At 42.7% G+C, this 22,377-nt stretch overlaps 2 protein-coding genes across 13 annotated transcripts in view; both read left to right on the top strand.

Annotated features, from left to right (window-relative positions):
* The window catches only part of magi2a (membrane associated guanylate kinase, WW and PDZ domain containing 2a), a 263,837-nt gene extending 255,916 nt beyond the window's left edge, over positions 1–7,921 (top strand). For 7 of the 12 annotated variants that reach the window (XM_085769103.1, XM_085769100.1, XM_085769102.1 and 4 more), the window contains 2 exons: positions 2,772–2,910; positions 6,940–7,921. In XM_085769103.1, coding sequence (XP_085625229.1) covers positions 2,772–2,910; positions 6,940–7,898 — 1,098 coding nt within the window. In that variant the 3' untranslated portion in view covers positions 7,899–7,921. Of the gene's footprint in view, positions 1–2,771; positions 2,911–3,188; positions 3,300–6,939 lie in introns of all 12 variants that reach the window. The other 5 variants (XM_085769108.1, XM_085769107.1, XM_085769110.1 and 2 more) reach the window with 3 other exon arrangements.
* An 8,879-nt stretch (positions 7,922–16,800) lies between these two features.
* Positions 16,801–22,377, top strand: part of LOC146962455 (fatty acyl-CoA reductase 1) — a 61,737-nt gene continuing 56,160 nt past the window's right edge. Inside the window, exon 1 of the mRNA XM_085769117.1 lies at positions 16,801–17,024. Within this exon, the coding sequence (XP_085625243.1) occupies positions 17,016–17,024 (9 nt within the window). The 5' untranslated portion in view covers positions 16,801–17,015. The remainder of the gene's footprint in view (positions 17,025–22,377) is intronic.

Below are 22,377 nucleotides of genomic sequence, written 5' to 3'. Positions count from 1 at the left end.
AAAACCCAAAAAGCCCACTTGCCCACTGTGACTCCCCTGCAGTCACTCTGACATTTTGAGCCGGAGCCAAATCACTCCTCTTCAACAACAACAGGTGCTTTTATCAAATAGAGGGTTAAAAAAAAAGACAGAAAATGGTGTTTTGACCTCGGCTGCCACAAACGAATCAAGCACAAGGAGCAATAACAGTTTAAATTCATATGCTTTTCAGGTTTCTGAGACTTTTTGAGTAAATTGTCAGATAATCATTTAGCGTAGTGTATTAGCGCTCCAAGCTTTAAAACCTCCAATAAAAAGGGAAGTGTATGTGAGCGTCGGGGGCAATAGAAGCAGCTCCAGCAGCTCCGGTCCCCAGCAGAACACGACAACGCTCAGTCCATTCAACTTGAGCTCGCTGCTCTTTTTTTATTAAAGATGAAAACGGAGATGGCTCTCCTCCGCCGGTGAGGAGGTGAGGATTAATGAGCAAACCGTCCTGCCTCCCACCTCTCTTCAGACCCGCCGTAATGACACCTAATGACTCCCCCTCTCTCTCCTCTGGAGTCCGCTCCTGACTTTTAAATTACCTCGGCCATTACCACAGGACTTCTCCATTTGTTAGCGTAATTGGCCGGCACGTTTTGTCCTGTTCCCCATGAATCCTCCCCATTAGTCAAGCGGGGAGCTGTCTCCACCCGAAGTGGGAGCGCTGAGGCGGCGAGGACGACGCCGATTGACCCGTCCTCTTGCACAACAGGCTTAAAGTAGCCAAAAAGTATAAACAGTACAGTTGCATGTCAATACATTACAATATCATGGAAAAGTTTATTTATATCTGTAATGAAAACTAATACATTAAATAGATCCATTACACACAGAATGAAACATTTCATGTCTTTATTTATTTAATTTCTTTTAATTCTAATGATTATTCCTTACATTTAATGAAGAATAAAAAAAAAATTGAATATTACAAAAGACCAATTTTAAAAAAAAAAGGATTTTTAATATGGAAATGTCCACTTATTTGCACACTATCACTTGACTTGACGCTACTGAAATTGACTTTGCCATAATATTGTAATTTATTGAGACGCACCTGTAGAAGAGATGGTGTAGTTTATGTTTATATCAGCAGTTTACAGTGATAATAACGCAACGTTACGAGACAGAGTTGTTTTTGAGGCAAATGCAGAGACTGCTTGCCAAAAAAACTGCCCCAGACAGGAATGCGCATCAGCGGTTTTGCATGAATTTACCTCTAAAACAACTCTGTCTGGTAACATTGTGTTATTATCTCATAGCGTGGTGAATGTGCAGGTCACAACTTGTCCACCAGAGCGTTTTGGAGTTGTTGGATTGTGTATTTGATGAGTTTGATGAGGGAAACCAAGAAATCCCATTAGCCTCTGTAACGTAGCTCTGAGCAGCTCGCGGCTCTGCTCCTGTTCTAAAAATAGCTTGCACTGACAATTAAAGGTAACGAACCTACTGCTATGACTATAGGGATTATGGCAATGGGCCAGTTTGCCAAAATGTTGAACTATCCCTTTAAGGGTTGGTTTTTATTATTATTTCTTCAGTGTTCCTCAGGTCGACCATATTTCCCTTCAAAGGACACGTCTAAATTACCACAAAAGTTAATTATAACTGACACCAGTTCATGACTGGTAATGCCTATTAATGCTCTGAGGCTCATGGGAACGCAGATGAATTATAGATCCGTATTGATCTTTATAAATTACTGTCGCCTCACGATAAAAGGAGCTTGTTAAGTTTCTGTTTCACACACACACACATACAACGCCTTCATTAATTTCCTCGACTCCCTTGAACTTCACCAGGAGGTTTGGAGCAACAAGATGCCACCTAATGTGGAGATAATGGCGTTAATTCGGTGTTTCTACCCGTCAGTCTCAGTCTGTTTCACACCCTGTCCGCAGTTTGAAGCTTCATTATTCAAACACAAGAGCGAGTTTAACATATTCATCAGTTTCCTTGTTTCACTTCGGTTGTGAAACAGCGGTTTTTGTTCCGTGCTTCACAGTCGCTGGTCAAAGGAGCTTTATTGGTGATTTTAAATCTATAAAACGCAGCTTCAGCTCTGAACTCACACAGTGTTCATCACCAGTGACTGAGCAGAGCTGCAGGAAGTTTAGTCAGGAGTAAAAAAGAAGACCTGAGTTATCTGAAGTGTTTTCCTCCATAGGAACAAAGGAGTTTGATTTTGAAAGAGATAAGTACACAAACAATAACAGACCTGAGAATGAAATCAAATGGTACACACTATTAAACATTAGCTAACACTATTCATAAAACATTCTTCTTCTATATAGTAAACAGTTATAAATGTTATAACTCTTAATTAAGAAGTTCTTCTATTATGATATAATAATAAAACAACAGTTCATGTCTAGATCATTATGCAGCATCGATGTTAATCTAATAAATAGTGTTTTAATCATTTACTTACACTTATTAATGATCTTATGAACCACTGACATGTAATAACTGGTTTGTAATTGACACAAAACTTTATGTATAAATGCTGAAATGAATGCCTAAGTGAGAAAATCAATCATTAAACACATTATAGTTGACAATATGTCTGTGTGTATGGATTACATACCAGAATAACAGCTTAATAATGCAATTATCAACAAAAATATTAAGAATTATTATGAAATTACATCAGATATTATGGTGTTTCATGGTTAAAAGTGTGATTAACAGTGAGTAAAGTCTGTTCACAGCTTCCTTCATCCCCCCGTCACACTCTTCCTGACTTCCAGGTCGGGGACCAGATCATTGAGATCAACGGCGAGAGCACGCGGGACATGACGCACGCCAGGGCCATCGAGCTGATCAAGTCCGGCGGTCGGCGTGTCCGTCTGCTGCTGAAGAGGGGCACGGGGCAGGTCCCAGAGTACGGTAAGGACCGGCTGCACCCTCCTCCATCTACACCATCATCATTTCTTACCTTTTAACTCTTGAGATTTAAATCTCTTTCACTGTCTGACCTCATAATTACCACCTCAGCTCTTGATAACATTATTCTAGCATGTATCTATATTCATGTCTTTTATAATCTGTATTTCACTGTGCAGTAAAAACAAAACAACTAATGATGTGTCTTTTTCTTCTATCTTGACTAACTCTAGTTTATTTTCTGTCCATTTCAGTGATCTATCACTAATTGATTGGTCTAGGTTGTTACTTCCCCTTCTATAGGAATGGTATCTTCCAGTCTCTCCATGTGCATGAAAAGTGACAAGCATGGCTCCCCCTATTTCTTCCTAATGGGCCACCCTAAAGACACGGTTTGTGACCATACGAATGTTTCTCTCTTCGCTCGAACCCCCCTGGCTTTTCTTGTGCTGTGGTTTTTTGTGGTGTTGTTGTTTTTGTTGCAACCACGACCTTTGATACCGAAACAACCTTGAAGGGAAGGATTTTTCTTTTTCTTTTTTTTCTTTTTTTTTTGGCCTTTTTCGGGGGGAATAATGAGTCAAAGTCACTCCAGGCGGCAGGAGGCTGTAAAAATTAGTGAACATAACTCTGGTCCTGGCAGAGATAAATCAGTGGCCAACAGCCACCTGCAGGCTCACAAATACAGCGAAACGAGCGCTCACCCTGGGTCAGCCAGAGGAGACGAACATAAAACACGGAGGCCGATTATTTACCCGCTGAAATCTCGATTTCAGCCCGGAAGACTGTATTTATTTGTGCGACACAGCAGGTAATAAAACTCATACACGTCACTCACTTTTCCACCTTCCTCCTCCTCCTACGTCCATTTAAAGGGGGACAACGCGGCGCTCGAGGCCCCAAGGGACGCTCATCAGTCGTCTCCCTGCAGCCCTTAAACACAGGAAACAGAGGGTGATGTCGTTTTCCCACATGTCGGCCCTTTTCCTTCCTCCAGTCGGGGGTGGGTGGGGGTGGGGGTGGGTTTAATCTCTCCGTGTGGAGCACTTTTTGCGACACTCGCCTTGAGGTGACTGTGCAGCCTTGAAATCTGCACACAGGGAGCGTTAGCGCGGCCGTAACGGAGACACAAAGCTCCGTCATTAGAGATGTTTACTGTTGTTTCTGAGTTTCCCCCCTGAAGCAGCATCTCAGGCCACATGTTGTGTTTCTGTGTGGGCTCAACTCCACTCAGCGTCTCACCGCTCGCTCGTCGTTTACAGGCGCCTCATTTGCATAGTGGAAGGTTATGCAAATCATCCCCGATGTGATTAATTAGGCTATTTAAAACATTAGCATACTAATGTTCAAAGGAGCACGTTATTTCTATCTCAGGTTCTTTTGCTGTTTTTTTTCAACAACGTCAGCATGAAAACACTCACCTGTGAGCATGTGCATGTTGTTGTGTGTTTGTGTTTGTGTCAGATCTGCAGCTTCAGGGCATCAACGTAACCAGTTACACGTCTTGAGAGCTTCTTCAACACTTACATCAAAGTTAACTAAAGGACGACATCCCATAATTAATCACATGTATGCACAAGCAAGTTTTAGTCTGCGTCAGCTGCTCTCTTCATTTAAAGATCAGATCTCCAGTAGCTGTTAGTGTTGTCTCCTCAGAGACTGAATTTATGCAGCAGATGCACAAACACTAACTTTATGTAAAGTAGCACCTCAACTACATTTCCCATAATGCAACTTTAATCTTTGGTCAGATGCTATATATATATTTCTAAATCCTTTCCTTAAGCTTTTGGGGCTGTTTACACATAAAAATTGACATCATTCAATTCATTTTTGAACTTTACCAGACTCCACAGATGTTACAAATGTGTGTTTTTATAGAAAAGGGCTGATTCATACCTGGGACAACTAAATACAGCTGATTTTGTGAATCCTCAAATAATAGAAATAGGGATTAAAAAACAGAAACCATCATAAAAAAGGTTGGTTTTGTGTTTTACTTTGTATTTAAGAGCAGTACTCTTCCAGGAAACAAAAGACTGCAGCTCTCCTCGGCTCGGCTTGTTCCAGCTCGTTGTTTTTTCGTTTTTCCGGACACGACTTCACTGATTCGTTCCCTCTCTCCGCTCTAAAAAACCCCACTGTTGTTTGTATCTAACAGCAGACAGAAGACGTTAGCGCCCAGCTAATGAACATAATGGAGCATTTAGCAGCTAAAGAGGCGGATGTTTCCCCCAGGAGTCAGTGGAGCACAAACCAGAGCTAAAAAGCAAAGTGAATCTTTGGGTCTAACATCCGTCAGGTGGACGCGGACACGACTCCAGATGAATACTGATGTTTTACGTAAAGTAAAGTAAATAAGAAACTGTTTGCTCACAGGTGAATCGGGTAATTACAACATACAGTTGGTTCCTGCTTCTGCACCACTGTGGTTTAAAAAAAAAAAAAAAGGAAAAAAAACTCAGCTCCTGCAGGTTTAAGAGGTGTAAAGTCACTTTCCATCAGCTTGTTGAGGACACACTTCAGTGTTTTCTGCTGCTGCTCTCATACAGAACGTGCTTAAGATGACTCAGCGAAAAAAATATGAGGAGACTAGAGCTTTAACTGAGCTTATGAGAGGCACAAAACACTACATATGCACACACACACTCTCACATAAGGCCCTAATATCCCTCACTGTGGAGGCAGACTGCAGTGTACTCAGAGATGACCGGCTGCCTCTCAGTCCTGCAGCTAATATACTCCGAGTCCTCGCCGCAATGAGAGTCTCCTTATAATTGGGCCTCTTGGTGCTACAGTAGCTAGACTCCCTCCCTCCCCAACACCAGCACCAGCAGCACCCAGCCCACTGAAAATGAGTGATGGCCGAGGCTCATCAGTGCAGAAACCGGAGCTAACAGTCCGTGAGAGTGGAGGAGAGCGCGCCGCAGACTCACCACGCTGGATACGGGCGTCTTCGAAGGCTTTAAGAGAGAGGGAGGCACTTGGCCCCTGAGGTTTTCATTCTCGCTACAGCACCACCTTATTGGGCACATCATCCATTTCATTAAACCTGTTTTCGATTTTCCGCCAAGGTTTTAGATTGGCCGAGGCTTTAAAGAGAGCTATGGGAGGCAGATTGATGTTGTCTAAAAGTAGAGTTGCCCTGTGACACGCTCAGAAGTAGGTTGTTGTTGCTGCTGCTGCTGCTGCGCTGCTGCCTGGATATTTACTTTAATGCTTTTCAGCTTGTAGAGTAGGAATGATTGCTGTGGTGATGATTATTCTCCTTTTGATTTTGTGTTTGTTTATGCAGTGGCATGCGTGCAGCAAGCTTTTAAAGAGATGGTTCAACATTTTGGGAAATTTGCATAATCCCAACAGTCATAGGGAGTAGGTTAATTACCTTTAATTGTCGGTGCATGTTGTTTTGAGATCAGCGGAGCAGAGACATGAGCTGCTCAGTCCCTCATCAAACTCATCAAACAACTCCAAAACGCTCTGGTGGACAAGTTGTGACCTGCACATTCACCACGTTATGAGATAATCATGTTATGTTACAAGAGAAAGTTGTTTTCGAGGCAAATGCGTAGCCGGAACTACATCCCAGACACGGCTGCTGCTGGGCGGAGTGATTTCAAAAGCGCAAGTAGTTCCTAATAGTTGCTTCGTGTGTCGCAATGTTACATAATTATACATGATTATCTCATAGCTTGGTGAATGTGCAGGTCACAACTTGTCCACCAGAGCGTTTTGGAGTTGTTGGATTGTGTATTTGATGAGTTTGATGAGGGACAGGGGACCTGTACCATTCACCTCCATTGTGTTCACTGAGCAGCTCACGCCTCTGCCCCGCTGATCTCAAAACAACATGCACCGATAATTAAAGGTTAATGAACCTACTGCTATGACTATAGGGATTATGGCGATAGGAGAATTTGCCAAAAATCTTGAACTATCTCATTAAGCAGAGTGTACTGTGTGTATATGTCTGTGTGTGTGTGTGTGTTTGTGTGCTTTTCCTATTACTGACAGTGTGTGTGTTTGTTCCAGACAATGCCGCCCCATGGGATGCTCGCCCTTCAGCCTCCCCAAGCCTGTCGGAAGTAGCCCCTCCCATCGACAGCCTTTCCATGTCATCGCCTTCATCTCATCTGGCCCCGGCCCCCGACCCGCCGCCGCCGCCGCCTCACCTGCTGCCTCTGGACGTCCCCCGAGACCCGGCGACAGCGAGAGACGGTAGGACGGAGCGTTCGAAGAGCCCCCAGAAGGCCGAGCTGCAGCTGCTGAACCTGAACCTGAACCCGGAGCCGCTCATCAGCCAGGGGAGGAGAGCCACGACGACCACGACGACCGGCAGCGGGAGCGGCAGAGCGAAGAAGAAGGAGGGTGGCCGGTCCACCCACAAGGGGCACAGGGTGCAGCCCGCCACCACCGCCACCACCACATCCACCGCCGCTGCTGCTGAGGGGGAAGGAGGAGGGGGCAAAGAGGGGCAGAGTGCGGAGCCCAAACCCTCCAGGAGCAGCAGAGGGAGGTCCAAGGAGAGAAACACCGGCGGCGACAGCAGCAACAGGGAGTCGGCCCACTCTCCCAGCAGCTCCCACAAGCTCCCACACACACACAACGGGAACAGCAGCAGGGAGGACGTGGAGCGCTACAACGGCGGCGGGCGGCAGCAGCAGCAGCAGCAGCAGCAGCAGCAGCAGCAGCAGCAGCAGCAGCAGCAGCATGTTGTGGAGCCGCCGGAGCAGAGCAAGCCCAGCAGGCCCAGGGAACTGGACCGCAGCCTGGGAGAGAGCCGGCCCAGCAAGATCACCTCCACTACCACCACCACCACTACCAGCAGCAGCAGTGCAGCAGCAGCAGCAGCAGCAGCAGCAGCAGCAGCAGCAGGGAGGAAGGCCACGGTCTCTCCTGGGCCATGGAAGATCCCCGGGTCGGACAAACTGCCCAGCACGCTGCGCACGGGCACGGGCACGGGCACGGGCACGTCCACGCTGAGCAGATAACAACCACAACTGCTCCAGCAGAGAGAGAGGAAAAAAAACACACACATATATAAAAAAAACAAAAAAACAGTGGCCACACTCATCTGAACTTTTTTGAAAGAAAAAAAGAAAAAAAAAAACACATCTGGATGAAATGAAAACCACCGTCCTCACAACACCTTCCTGTGCTCCTTTATCTCCCCCCTCAGTCCAGTCCACCTTCTCCCACGGACCAGAGGCAAAAAACAGAAAAAAAAAGGAGGTGGGGACAAGAGGAGAGGAGAGGAGGGGGCGAAGGGGGGGCAGGGTGATCTGGACCACGTGTTTTTAGAATTTTATTTATGAAACTGAACAACTCTAAATTATTTTGAGAAATATTTTACACCCACCACCTTAAGGAACTGGTAAATCATCCACTTTTTTGACAAAATAATAATAAAAAAAAAAAGTTAAAAAAAAAAAAAAAATGGAAGGAAGGAAGGAAGAGCAAGCAGAATGTGTGAGCAGCAGCGTGGCGGGTGGATCGCTCTCAACTCTGAGGAACTCTATTTTGAGTTCTCCCTGAGCAAGAACCGGGGGATAAACATGCAAAATATAAACGACATGACGGGAAGAAACTTGTCAGTTGTCATTGGACTTCTTTTTTGTTGTTGTTTGGTTGGTTGTTTTTTTATATATATATATAAATATATATATATCTACACATCGGAGTCTATTTTATGAAGAGGAATGTTAAAAAAGAAGGTTTGCCTGTTTTTGACGAGAGCGAATGGGACACAGCGTGACAGCGATGAGGAGATGAAACTTATCAACAGAAACTTTGCCTTAACAGAGACTGTGTGGGCCTGAATCTGTCTTGAATAACCTAATCAGATGATTATAGACATAGATATATTATAATGAATATGAATATGAATATGTGGGATCATTTTTGTAAATAAGATCATCTTTAAAGCGATACAGAAAGAACCTTATAGCTGAGCCGATGGGAAATTTCTAGTCCGTGATTAGACGACGAGCGAAGACGACGTGGACCAGAACTCACATCCACACCGACTTCCTCCCTCCTTTCTTCTCCTTCTTCTTCTCCTCCTTCTTCACTCCAGCTCTTTGAATCATCCCGAGTTCAGCAGGTGTCGTGTGTCAATCCATTTTTCTATTTTTAGCGTGCTTAACGAACAAAGCAATCCACGACGGCCGGCGACGGTGGCGGCGGGAGGAGGAGCTCACGTGACAGCGACCAACCGAGGGGCAGAGTGCCTTAGACTGACAGAGAGGTTGGCTTTTCAAGTCAAAGCTTCAACTCCAAAACACTTCAGAGGGTCCGACACAGGCTGCTATTATACACCACCACCAACTTTACAGATATAAATAATAAACTGTATTTTTTCAGCTACAAGGTTTGTGTGTGATGAGGTGAAATACATCATTTATTTCACAAAGTTTTATGTGTGAAAAATTAGCCCATTACCCAGAGGGATTGAAAAGGTCCTTATTATTTGTGCAAGGCTGTTCATTTCTGGGTCACGATACCTTTTTTCGTTAGTGGTTTTCTCTTAATGAGGTCTGACACCAGTAATTTCCATGAAGAATCGCTCGGTGTTAACGATCGAATGTCGGCGCAGGGGCAGAGCCTTGAACCCAAACCAAACTGAATTAGTACAATCTGATATTGAGTCGTCAAAGAATCAGTCTCACTTGTCAAGAGCTCGCTCACCTAACAGTCTGTGACCTGAATGAATGAATCAACAGCCTCGATTTAAAAAAAAAATTAAACTTTTTCTATTATTTTCCCTGAGAGGAAGTTGCACTTGTCACAGCTGCTGAGCTTCATTTGTTCTAAGGTGACTCTGTCTACACTGTGTTGTTGAGAAGTCGTACATGTCCACGCCAAAGCTCCCTGTGCGTTTTCAGTTTTTCTTTTTGTTTTTTTCAGCTGACATATCTGCTCCAGACTTAGTCTCACATTGATGGCTGTGTACATTTTTATACAAACAGAAAAAAGCATATATATATTTAAGTCTAACGACTTTATTAAGATAACATTAGCCCAAATTAAATGACAAAACAATGTTGTTGAAGCGTTCGAAGTGTAGGCAAAGGTAGACAACAACCATTTGGCCTTTATTTTCTTCACAGTGACTGACAGGATTGGCTTAAGCTAACATTTGTTCCATAAAATTAAATACAAATTTTGAGAAATAATCTTGTTGAAGGAGACATATTATGCCCCTTTTCCACAAACACCCTTTAAATGCAAATGTTTGCAATGTTTGCTAATGGTACCAGGTAGGGGTGGTATTATGCAAATTTGAAAACTAGTTACAGAACATCATTGCTAGACAACCGAGGGAAGAGCTCGTAAAACTACATGGATTTCAACCTAGGGAGCTTGTCAAATTACAGATGTTTTTGGCAATTCTCACATTTCAGGGGTCAGAGAGCAAGACAAACACCCAAATATATGTTAAAGAGCCTTCAAAAAGTGATATTTCTATAATGTGTCCCCTTTTAAAGCATCTGTGTTGCATTGCAGTGGGGATGAAAAATCCTAACATTTTTGAATGATGATAAAAATGTAAGAGAACAGGCTTTTAAGATGAAAACTAACATATGTTGAGGTTGGAGTTGCTGGAGTGTAAAGTTTTTTTTACCCTGCTAACATTAGGTAGGCTATAGTAAACTAGTTAGCCAGACATGCTAACAACTGCAGCTCACACTAGAGCAGATAAACAAACACAGTTGAATCCTCTCAAAGTGTTTTCAATACAAAGTGTTGATGTTTCTGAAACATCCCATTTTGACATGATGTGGAGCAATCCAGAGCTCAAGCGAAAAAGTTGCTGAGCTTTAATTGAATCCCTGTTGTCGTTGCGGAGGAAGGGGTTTGCTTAGCGAGATCTACAAATCTTCTCCCGGCACTTGAAACGTCTTTACAGATGTGATATTTCTGTATTTTTATTTCCTCCCAATAAGCCAATGTTAAACAGAAAGAATAAATCATAATTCAACATAATACAAGAACAAAAGTTTCTTCCTCCTTCCTCTGCTGAGGGGAAAGACCGATGGTGTTCAAAGAGAGACAAGTCATTATGTTTGCCATTGTAATCTGTAATTACACGAGGACTAAGCAGACTGACTTTAAAGCACAATCTCAACACAGAGAGAGAGTTTGGATATTAATTATTACTGTATGTCGGGAGAAAATCATCAGCCAGGCACAAACGACTCAGCCCTTCAGTCACATTGTAGATGGTGTGTAGCGTGAACATCATAAAACAAGCCCCCCAAACCCCTAAATTCTTTTCATTTGTCAGACTGAGGGGAGAAGATGCTGCCTGCGTACTGTTATCATCATCACGGCCCATTTTAACGGACTGCTCCTTTTATTTTTGTGACTTCTGTTTGATGCAGGAACAAATACAAAAAAAAAAAATCTGTGTTCGTTTTGCTCAGCCTTTGCACAAACTCACTGCTTTCCACGTCTGAGCTGTCTCCACTGAACCAAATTGTAAGTAGTTTTCTATGGAAAGCAAAACAAACATAAAAAAAAAAGAACAAAAAACAAAGAGATCTAGAGGTGTGTGTTTGTGAAGTGTGCGTGCGTATGTGTGTGTTGCGACAATGGCACACGCTGCACCATAAACTCAACACACCCCGAGCGGCTCAGTATCACTGTGTAGTGTCATAGCAGTGTGTGTAGACCCTGAAAACAAATATCTCTATAAATATGACTCAGTGTACTATCGATGGTCACAAAGACTGTAAGTGGAGCAACTATTTTTATGAAATGCAACGCTATGGATATATTAACTTTTGCAAAAATCTTGTTTACCTGTAAGATATTCTGAAACGCTGTCAAAATAAAAGAAAAATCTTGACACAACATGAAAAGATTGATTAAGGACACGTTGCTGTGTGATTCATTATGGTTGTCTCTTTTCATTTAAGCTGTATAAAGTCTGTTTTGATCACTTTAACCCTCCTGTTTAGTATTTAAAATGCCACATACATGAGTTGGTAACACACCAGAATGTAGTTTTAATGCAGACAGATGACCTTTAGGTGAGAAATGTGCCATTTATTGTTGTTTTTTCAGTATTCGCATTTTCAAATGATCATCCCGGTCTTTGATAAACATCCCTGATGTTACTAATAATTTCATTTAAAACAAAATTTAGTTGAAATGTAGCTCTTAAACTCAGGCCTACAACTTAAATTTGATACAGAAGATGAATAAAAAGAAGGAACATGCAAGAAACTCAGAAAATTGATTATTTTATGCAGATCCATTCAGCTACAGAGGTTTAATTTGATTATTTGCTGCATTAATAATGATCTGCCCCTCTATATCTGCATTATGGTGTGTTATAAACCTTTTATTTATTGTTGATGCCCTGCTTATATGTGCTGAAGTGTGGGTGTGTGTGTCTCTGGCTGTTTATAAGCAGCTGTAATATCTCTGTTTGGACACATGGAGGCAGCTGAGCTCTGAGCTGAGTCTCTGCAGGACGACACACACACACACAACCTGTACAAAATCACCGATCCTGATGATTTTTAACTAATATAATGGATATTTGCTATAAATGTGCATAATTACTCATGTTTTCCCTTCTAACTTTGCAGAAATTTGGATTGATTGCTGAGGCGTTTGATGCCTTTGATGTGCACATGACCCATATCTCCACTGGAGGTCAGTGTAGACCAGCTTTACATGTTGATGCCACTTGGTTTCATAATTGCTGAACTTACATAAAGTTATTAGTCGGACATCTCCCCCTGTAAAATTAAAAAGAGGGGTTTAAAAGCTACTGTGGGAGGATGATGCATGCACATCCAGAAAATGATGCATTTCCGCTTTTGTAACCTGCTTTGGGAAATTAACGACAACATTTCCTCTTGTTGACATTGTGGTTTTGTGGTGCACACACACAGACACATACACACACACACATCCTGTTGAAACACACATGACGTAAACCTTGCAAGTTGCACAGTGATGCATTCGAGGACAGATCTGACATTTTTGCAACACATTTAGCATTTGATTTCATGTGTCAATATACTGTGGCTGTTTTTGTCTTAACCGAGCAATATGTCAAATATTCCCCCACAAGCTTTGGAGGTGACGATGTTTCCATGCATATACAGAGGTGTGTGTGTGTGTATGTGTGTGTGTAAGGTAAGAAGACAGGGGAGAGCAGAGTGAGAGATGAGGCACCGCAGGAGCAGGACAACCAGCTGTCCTGCAGAGGCAGCGCCGGTCAGGTCTACCTGCTGCATGCTGGGAGCTGCTGTCTGCTGCCTGTGTCTCTCCACAGGAGGGAATCGGTGCAGAGCTGCACTCCTGTCTCCACCAGAGAGCGACAGGCCGAGCTCAGGCCTTAAAGGGATAGTTCAACGCTCTGGCAAATTGGCCCATTGCCATAATCCCGATAGTTTTAGGAGTAGGTTCGTTACCTTTAGTTGTCGGTGCAAGCGGAGCAGAGCCGTGAGCTGCTCGGAGGCTCATGGGATTACTTGGTTTCCCTCAACAAACTCATCAAATACACAATCCAACAACTCCAAAACGCTCTGGTGGACAAGTTGTGACCTGCACATTCACCACGCTATGAGATAATAACGCAACGTTACGAGACAGAGTTGTTTTCGAGGCAAATACAGAGACTGCTTGCTGAAAAACTGCCCCCCGACAGGAATGTGCATCAGCGGTTTTGCATGTATTTGCCTCTAAAACAACTCTGTCTCATAACGTTCCGTTATTATCTCATAGCGTGATGAATGTGCAGGTCGCAACTTGTCCACCAGAGTGTTTTTTTGGAGTTGTTGGATTGTGTATTTGATGAGTTTGATGAGGGAAATCCCATTGGCCTCCGTAGCGTAGCTCTGAGCAGCTCGCGGCTCTGCTCCGCCATTGTCAAAACAGCTTGCACCGACAATTAAAGTTAACGAACCAACTCCTAAAACTATAGGGATTGTGGCAATGGGCCAATTTGCCAAAATGTTGAACTATCCCTTTAACACTCTCTGGATAGACATGGACATTAGGAGCCGGAGAAGCTCCTTCTGCATGTACAGTATACTCACTCAGCCTAAAATCCTCAGATTAACAGCAGCACTGCAGTCGGATGATGATGTTATACAGTAGCTTAAACTGTGCATCTAAGCTGCACAGTATGGCTCACATCACACGCACACACACTATTGTAACTGAGAGTAGGTATGACTCAGATTTTCACAGCAGTGTTTGATGGATTACTTCACCTCCTCCGCCGACGTCTGTGGAGCTCCCCGCCACTTCATCCTGCAGCGTCTCATCAACACTAAACATATTGCCAGTAAAATAACTGCAGTGCAGAGATAACACACACAGAGAGAGACAGCACAATGACTTCATCATCATACACCGAGAAGAAGACGAGGAACAAAAAAAACTTGAACAGCATCTCCACTGATCAAGGGGGTTTCAGAGTGTGTAGGACTTGGATTGTGACACCTCAGGCCTGGAGCAGCTCCATTGATGCTTTTATCTGAGGTGAGCACTGAATTGTTTTCTGCTGCACAGAAGCAGGTTTCCTTCTTATCTCTCTCGGTGTCGCCTCGTTTGCAGAGCGGTGCAGGAAAGGTCGGTGCTCCCTCAGGAAAATAATCAACCTCAAGGGTTCAGAAAGTCCTGAGCATGCACAGTCTCCAAACGCATGTCAGTGAAATTGAATAACACCCAGAGTGTGGCAGCCATGACTTTAAAGCAGTACTAAAGAACTTTCAGTTTTGGTTGAGTTTGGCGGCGCCTGTGGACCAAAGCGGTAGTGTTTTGCCTGAAGGAAGACTCCATTTCCCATGAACACTAGCGTGAAGCCCTGTAAATATCCTGCATTAAAATTAACAGAAGACATCAAAACTAAGTTTCTGTTTCCAGTGGATCATTTCAAAGTGAAAACACAAACATAATCCATTGCTAAAGTGCCGTTTTGCCTGTTCCCTCCTTGTTGTGACTTGCAAAAGTGAAAGTGAAACTTAAGTGAGAGCAGGGTTCCTACCATGCTCCTCAAAGCTGCTTAGTGCCAGAGAAAGAGATACAGACCCCCTCAGGCCATGACAGAGGTGTCATTCAACTTGTTGTAAGTCGATGTATCATCACAAAAGTTATGAAAATATTTTATGAAGGTTGAAAAGTTACTTAGTGCTGGTTTAAATAACAGCAATCAGCAACATATTAGAGCACATAAACACACTACACACTGCACAGTCGGGGGGTTACCTGCACACGAGGCCGCTCCTGTGTGTTTTTATCATCAAATAAAAAGAGATTGTCCTGTTTTGACACACTCAGCAGAGCAGATCCCGTCAGCATGCGAGCGAGGGCCACTTTGAGGTTTGTGGGTCAAAGCCCAGTTTGCAGCCTGTCTCCTCCTGCTCCTTTCTCTCTCTCACACACATTCACACACACTCTTTTTAAAGTTGCACTGCCACATTATACGGGCTACACAAGCACACACATGCCCATGCATGATGATGCACACACTCATACATAACATACCATACATACTTGCAGGACTGTCCGCTGAACCTGTTCTGCCATGTGTGCACCCTCTTGTTACATCATCACCCGGTCATGTGTTCATACTCTGGCAGAGATTTATCTGGTTGATTGTGTTACAGTGGCTGCACGGCTGCAGAAATCTGTGGCCTTCAGCTAGAGACGCTATATGAACCTGTGAAATCATCTCAATCAGAGCTGAGATATGAGGAATAACAGCCCCAACTGGAGTTTTTGATTCTGGGACCTGAGTTTAATTATACATGATTGTTTAGCAGCCAGGGGAACAAACGCCTGTGCGTCTCTTTATGCAGATGTCGATAGTTAAGGGCCTGCCCTGACATGAGGGCTCAGCAGCAGCAGAGTGAACAATGGGTTCAGTTTAAGAGCTGTGTGTTTGTGTGTGTGTGTGTGTTCAGTGGGTGATTTTATGTGCAGGAGATAAGTCGTGTGCTGTTTCACATAATTAGATACAGACAAGGTTGATGACATCATCGTGTGATCGTAGATAATGTCGATCCGGTTGTTTATGTCCAGATCAAATGACCAGTCCAACAGTAACAAAATACTTATTATGTGTTGGATCCACCTCATCTGGGTCAATAGAAATCTGACTTTTGTAGTTCATATTGGTTTATTATTCAGTTGACAGAGCGAGAGAGGAAAAAATGAGTTTATTAGTTGATTAATTCATTTATTAATCAAAAATATTAATCTTTGCTTCCTGAACCTCAGATAAGAGGATTTATTGTTAATCTGTTTGGATATGTTGAGTTTCAACTTGATCTAAGTAGGGTTAGGGTTATATGGACATGTCTGAATATTATGTAGGCCTTATGTAGGCCTATACCAAATAATATTGAATTGATAATGGATCAATAGGAATTCCATAGGATATAATATTTTTTATTTTATTTTATTTAGCTGCATGGAGATTGGGTTTGAATCTTTCAAACCTTTACATGATCATTCTTCACAGAAATGGACCAAGTTTACAAGTTTTTTCAAAAAATAATAGGATAATTAAAAAAAAAAAAAAATACAATAAACTTATATCTAGTCTATTTCAGAAAAGGTATGCTTTATTTTTGTGTTTTTTAATGAGAAAAAGACCCTAATGTGTCAAACTACCCCTCTGTATTGTCATCAAGTCGAGTGAACTTCCTAGATTTTTGAATGAAGTTTGTCGTGGCGCTCAGACAGTTTGCGCACAGCGTGTACCGGCGTGGACCGAGGAGGAGGGAGGTGCCCACGGGCCGGTGGTGGGTGGGTGACACCGACACGCCCGGGCCGGCCCTGCCCACTCACTCTCACTGTCTTATATCGGTGAAAGCAGCGAGCAGCCAGTCTGTCTAGTCTAGCTGCTGTAGCCTACAGTCTGCAGACAGACAGGCAGGCAGGGAGGGAGTAAGCGCAGCAGCAGCAGCAGCAGCAGCAGCAGCAGGACTCGAACCGGGGCTTGTTTCACGGTGGAAGTAACCCAGCAGCCGGAGCCCAGGGGCGGCCGGTGGGAGGAGGCAGAGAGTCCGCAGCTGCTGCACCGCACAGCCTCTTTGACAGCCGCGAGAGGAAGCAGGAGACACCCGCACCGACCCATGTCCACGGTAGGGAGCAATTTATCCCCCTTTCACTTTCCCCCCGTGGGTGTTTAGTGTTAGTGGTGTTTTTTTTCTTTTTTGTCTGGTTGTTTGAGGTGGGGGATTAAATATGGATTCAGGGAAGCGGTGGTCTGCTGTGGCACGCCGCTGGTGGTGGAGCATCTTCCACCGGTTGTGTCGGCGGCGGTGTGGCCGCGGGAGTGAGCAGCATCAACACGCCGGGGATGAAAACGCTGGAAAGGTTTATTATTACGACCACACACACACACATACACACAAAGAGAGAGAGAGAGAGATAGCTGAGGAAAAGAAGAAAAAAATCTGTGTTTATCTTTATTTTTAATGGTTGAACGTGGTGGGCTGCGTGTCAAGAGAGAAGGAGAGAGAGCGTAGTTAGCAAGGAGCTGTATCCGCCTCCAGACGACAGGGCGGCGGACAGCGGCGTCGGTTCGAGCCGCAGTCAGCGGCGGCGTGGAGGAGCAGCGGCGGCGGCAAGTTAGAGACCGGCAGCCGCTACCAGACAGGAAGTGTGCACCCAGGCCTTCAAAACAAAATCATAAAAAAGTATCAACCCATTAGGTATTTGGTGGAATCAGCTGCTGGATTCATGGATTATTTTAGCAGAATAGTTTTAAATAAGTTGAAATACTCTTTTTACCTAGCCTAATTCCATTTTTTAGGTATGATATGTAGATTTGGTATAGCCTTTATCTTCTATTAGATCTCAATCAATACATGTAAAACATGCAATATGAAGCACATTTTATAATGGATTTTTAATCTTATGATTAGGCCACTATCTTAGATTTAGACTTGCACAAGTTAGTTGGTGCAGGCCCACATGTTTGTAAGTAGTAGCAATTTCATCACCTGGCTAGTTTTTCCATAGTTCATGAACATTAGTGGTTTTAAATGTCTATGGTCTTTCTAAACTTATCCGCTTCCTTCAAAATATTGTTGTTAAGTAGGCTATTATTTGAAGGCAACTTGGCTCTTTCAGAATATACAGTATGTTGTCATTGTTTGTATATCTTCTTCAAGTGTTTATGTGTGAATATCGGTTGATTGTTCAGTTGTTTTGATCGGCTGATTAATCAAGAATGTCAGCTTTGCTTCCTGTTCTTTAGATATGAAGATTTGTTGCTTTTCTCTATATCTTTGGGTTTCTGGACTGTTGTTTAGTCACTCTGATGTAATTTGCACATTTTTCAAATATGTTGTTAATCAACTGACAAATTGATAAGTTTGGTACCACTCACTTTTTTCGGGTTTTATTATGAAAAGTTTCACCGGAAGTAGCTGCTAGAACACCTTTCTTTACGTCATCCAACGGAAAATGTTTGCACGGATTTGTTTTTAAAAAAACAAAACACGTTCATTTCATTTCGTTATATTTTCTGTGCGGCGGTGAATGAGTTGAGTCCGAGGAGAAGCAGGAGCCATGTTTGTGTCGCTGAGAACCAGAAACCACCGCGTCTGTCGTTCTTTCCACTGTCCGTCTCTGAGGCTCTGCCATGTGGAGGCGAGTGGCTTGAATCAGCCCCTGGTTGATGAGCTGTGGTCTGACTGAGATGACAGAGAGTCCAGCTGACCCTTCATCATGCATGTAGCTACAACAGCCTGTGTTCACATTAGGCCTCAGTGTTGTTATTATTATTATTTCATTCATTATTATTTGTTCATGTTTTGGATGCACATGACATGATCTGACCACATACCAGGTGATTTAATGGAAAATTCCTCCATAGAGCCCAGATGTTTGGTGCTGCATTTGATTTTTACTGTAGCTACACTTTACTACCCATATCACTGTTGTGTTCATATATTTACAGCCAGGGACGTAAAACCCCCATGATAAGCATCATAAAGCACCACCAGCCTAACCTGCTCTACAGTCCCATTCATTGCAGCCCTCTCTCAGTCTGTGTGTATAATGGACAGCATCCTTATTGCCAAATGTTATACATTAAAACAGCCTCATGTCCATTTAATCAGAGGTAGCACGTGTCACTGGTCAATTTAAATGCATAAATATCAATTTAATGGACGAGATTTAAAGAAATTTCTTGTTTCCGTTTGTAAAAACTTGCCTCAGGTAAAGTTTAAATGATCTCACAGTAGTCACTCACTATTGACATAGCCCTATTTATTTACAGACTTAGCAACATTTAAGCTGCAGAACAAAGTAGAAAAGGCACATGAAACCAAAGTCTGCACTACATGTATGGTATGTCAGACAAATGGAAAGCCAGGGGCTCAATGTGTCTCCATTGTGAATCACTTTATTCGCTGCAGGAAACATTGCAAACAAGCTGCTGAAGAGAAACAGAACAGAACATGCTAATTTACTAATGTTAATGCGCACGCACACACAGCTCCACTGTATTGACACAAACTGTTTAACACTTAAAAATGTCACATCACACACAATAAACCGATTCACCAGAGCATAATTTTACCATATGAGAAGAATCTTATCATTGAACACTGATGTGACGTCTTCAAAATAGTAGTCAATTTACTGTGGGCCACAAATCTAAGGAGCTGGAAGAACAATTGGTATTTTTGCATTAAATATTTAAAAAAAAAACAATGATTAATACCACTATATCTCCATTTGATTGACACAAACATGCATAATTCACACAAAGCAATGTAAGCGCAGCTCCAGATCAATGTAGATACTTCTATCTTGTGTGATAAATGGACTTGTCGTCTTAATGAAGTAAAATAGTCCATGCTGAGTCATGAATTTGTTTCCCGTTGAGACATTTGGATGCACAACGCTCCTGGCGATGGTGTTAAATGAAACGTACACACAGCTCATGTTTTTTTTTTTCCCCTCTTATTTTGAAAAAGGCTTAATATAAAATCTCAGTTCATCATCATATGGTGTGAGCAGATTTGTCTCCCTCTTCCCCCCCAGAAGGTGTTTTGATGTGTGATCATCATAAACACTGCTCGAGTCGTCGTCGTCACCGTCACGGCTTTAAGAGGAGAAATGAGAAAAAGAGTCTTGAGCTGATTCTAAATCAGGATCACAAAAAGAGCTAATTATCATCTCAGGATGGTGATGACCTATATATATCTTTTTTTTTTTCTTTTTTTCCCCTGCAGATAAGCGTTAGGTAAGTGTGTCCACATGTTCATAGACGTCTTAAAGCTGCTTTAAATGTGATCAGATGGTGTTTTATTCTCGACCTGGCTTCACATACATGTCTGCCTGTGGTTGTTGTTGTGTTTGATGCAGCTTAGTTGTTTTCTAAGATCTTAAAAGTTGGATCTCATAACGAGGAACTGATCTTCCAGGTCTAAAAACTGTCTTGTTTACACGTGTGCAGCCTCTCTCATTCATTTTTTTTTTTTTCTAAGCCTCTGCTTTACATGAGCGAGCCACTTCCTTCCTCCTGCCTCCTGTTGCAGCGCTTCATAAATCTTTAAATGCTAAGTAGATGCGTCTCTGTTTGCTCTTCCTCCTCTGCCTCCTCCTCCATGGATTTCTAGACCACAGGGGGTGGTAGCAGTTCAGTTCAGTTCAGTTCAGTTCAGTTCAGTACAGTGCAGTGGGTGCAGAGGCATGATGGGAGTGCGGCGTGAGAGCTGTTCCTCCTCTGCACCAGCGTCCGCAGCTTCAGCTTGTGATATAAAGAAGACGTGGTCCGGTGGGTGAGAGAGGAGGATGCAGAGGAGATAAATCTCTATCTATGTTGGTGTTGTCTGAGCACTGCCACCGCCTTCTCTGTTAACAAACCTTAGATTTTTATCATGATGTAAATTCAGTGGATCATACATATAAGTCTCTGCTTTGACATTTTCGAGAAGCTCGGTGTAAATTCCTGGAATTGATTCGCCTCCTCGGGGGAATTCTCTGGAAAGATATACGACCATAAATCACCCATGATGCCCCAGTGGTGCTTTTTTTTTTACTGTCCACATCAACAGGAGGAAGGCCTGCCTCATCATACGGTGTCCTCTGTCCTGTGAAGATCACATCAGAGGAAACGTCGTCATCGGCTTCAGAGTCTGTGACGTTTGAGATCTTAAATCAACATTTTATTTTGAAATATGATCACAAGAGTATTGGGAGTAATCTGATTGATGAGTTCTTGAGATATGAGGTTGAATACTAAGGCTGCAGCTATTGATTATACTGTAGTAGGGATGCATGATAACTCTTTTTCTCCACTACTACTGATAACAATACATTTTTAAATAGTTTATATACCAGAAAGTCTAAAATGTAGTGAGTAAAGATGAATTGAACATTATAGCTCTGCCTCTGATGTAACCAAGTAATATCAGACATCACTACTGCGATCACAACAAGAACAGTTATCACTGACATTTCTTATTGTGTCAAATAAACTTTTATTTATCCGTACCAATAATTATCTGTATTGAATGTCATCGTGCATCCCTAGATTGTAGTTATTGATATGACATGTCAGAGAAATTTCATATTTATTTGAATTTTAAACACCCAGAGAGATTCAGCATGCAACGACTTATGTAGAAAGACACACAATTGAGAAACTGCAGAAGAATATTCAGAAACTTCAACAGGAAAATTGTGTTTTTATTAGCTGGAGTCGTCGCTGATCATTTCATCAGTTCTTTTATTAGTTTAATTTTTAGTATTTTCAACTTATTGACCTTTGAGTTGTTGTCAAGATCAGCAGAACTGGAAGAAAAGATGGCCGTCATTATGTTTGGTGCTATTCATCTATGAGATGCTGAGATGTTTCCCAGGGTAAGTGAAGTGACCTAGAATGAAAAGTCATTGTCCTTTGGGGCTCATGAATGTATGAAAGATCAGGGAGTTATTAAACAGGTTGAGATAGTTTAATAATAGGCCTAGATATTCCAGCCTGGAACAAAAGAGTTGCCTCCTAGAGAGAGGTCATAATGTCAATGGTATGTGTCATATGTTTTTTTCTTTTGTCTTCCAAACTTGACGAAGCTGTTTTACTTCATTACTTGTCACCCGCCCCTGATTGACATTTTACATAATGCCAACAGCAACATCATGGTGAAAGAACATTGAAAAGAACAACACAACTCTGTTAGCGGCGGTGGCGTCTTTCTGCCAGTGTGACGACTCCTCAGCCTGGATGATAAACGCTGCAGTTCAAGAAGCAAAACACTGAAGAGCTTAGTAAAAAAAAAACGAACAGTAAACAGAAAGTGCAGCTGCTTAATGTCAAAAAAAAGAAGGAAGGAAAAAAAAAAGCAGAAAGAAAGGAAGATGAAATAAATCAGGTAAAAGTAGCACACGGCGTAGCTGTCGGCCGGGGCCAGGCTTAACGAAGGAGCCGCCGTCCTCCCTGCACCTGTGGTTGGACGTTTCCTCACGGGAGTT

The sequence above is a fragment of the Trachurus japonicus genome, chromosome 23 (assembly GCF_045865225.1).
Source record: "Trachurus japonicus isolate A0001 chromosome 23, Traja_1.0".
Lineage (NCBI taxonomy): Eukaryota > Metazoa > Chordata > Actinopteri > Carangiformes > Carangidae > Trachurus > Trachurus japonicus.
Note: the sequence above shows the minus strand (reverse complement) of the source record. Positions and strands in the feature narration are given on the sequence as shown.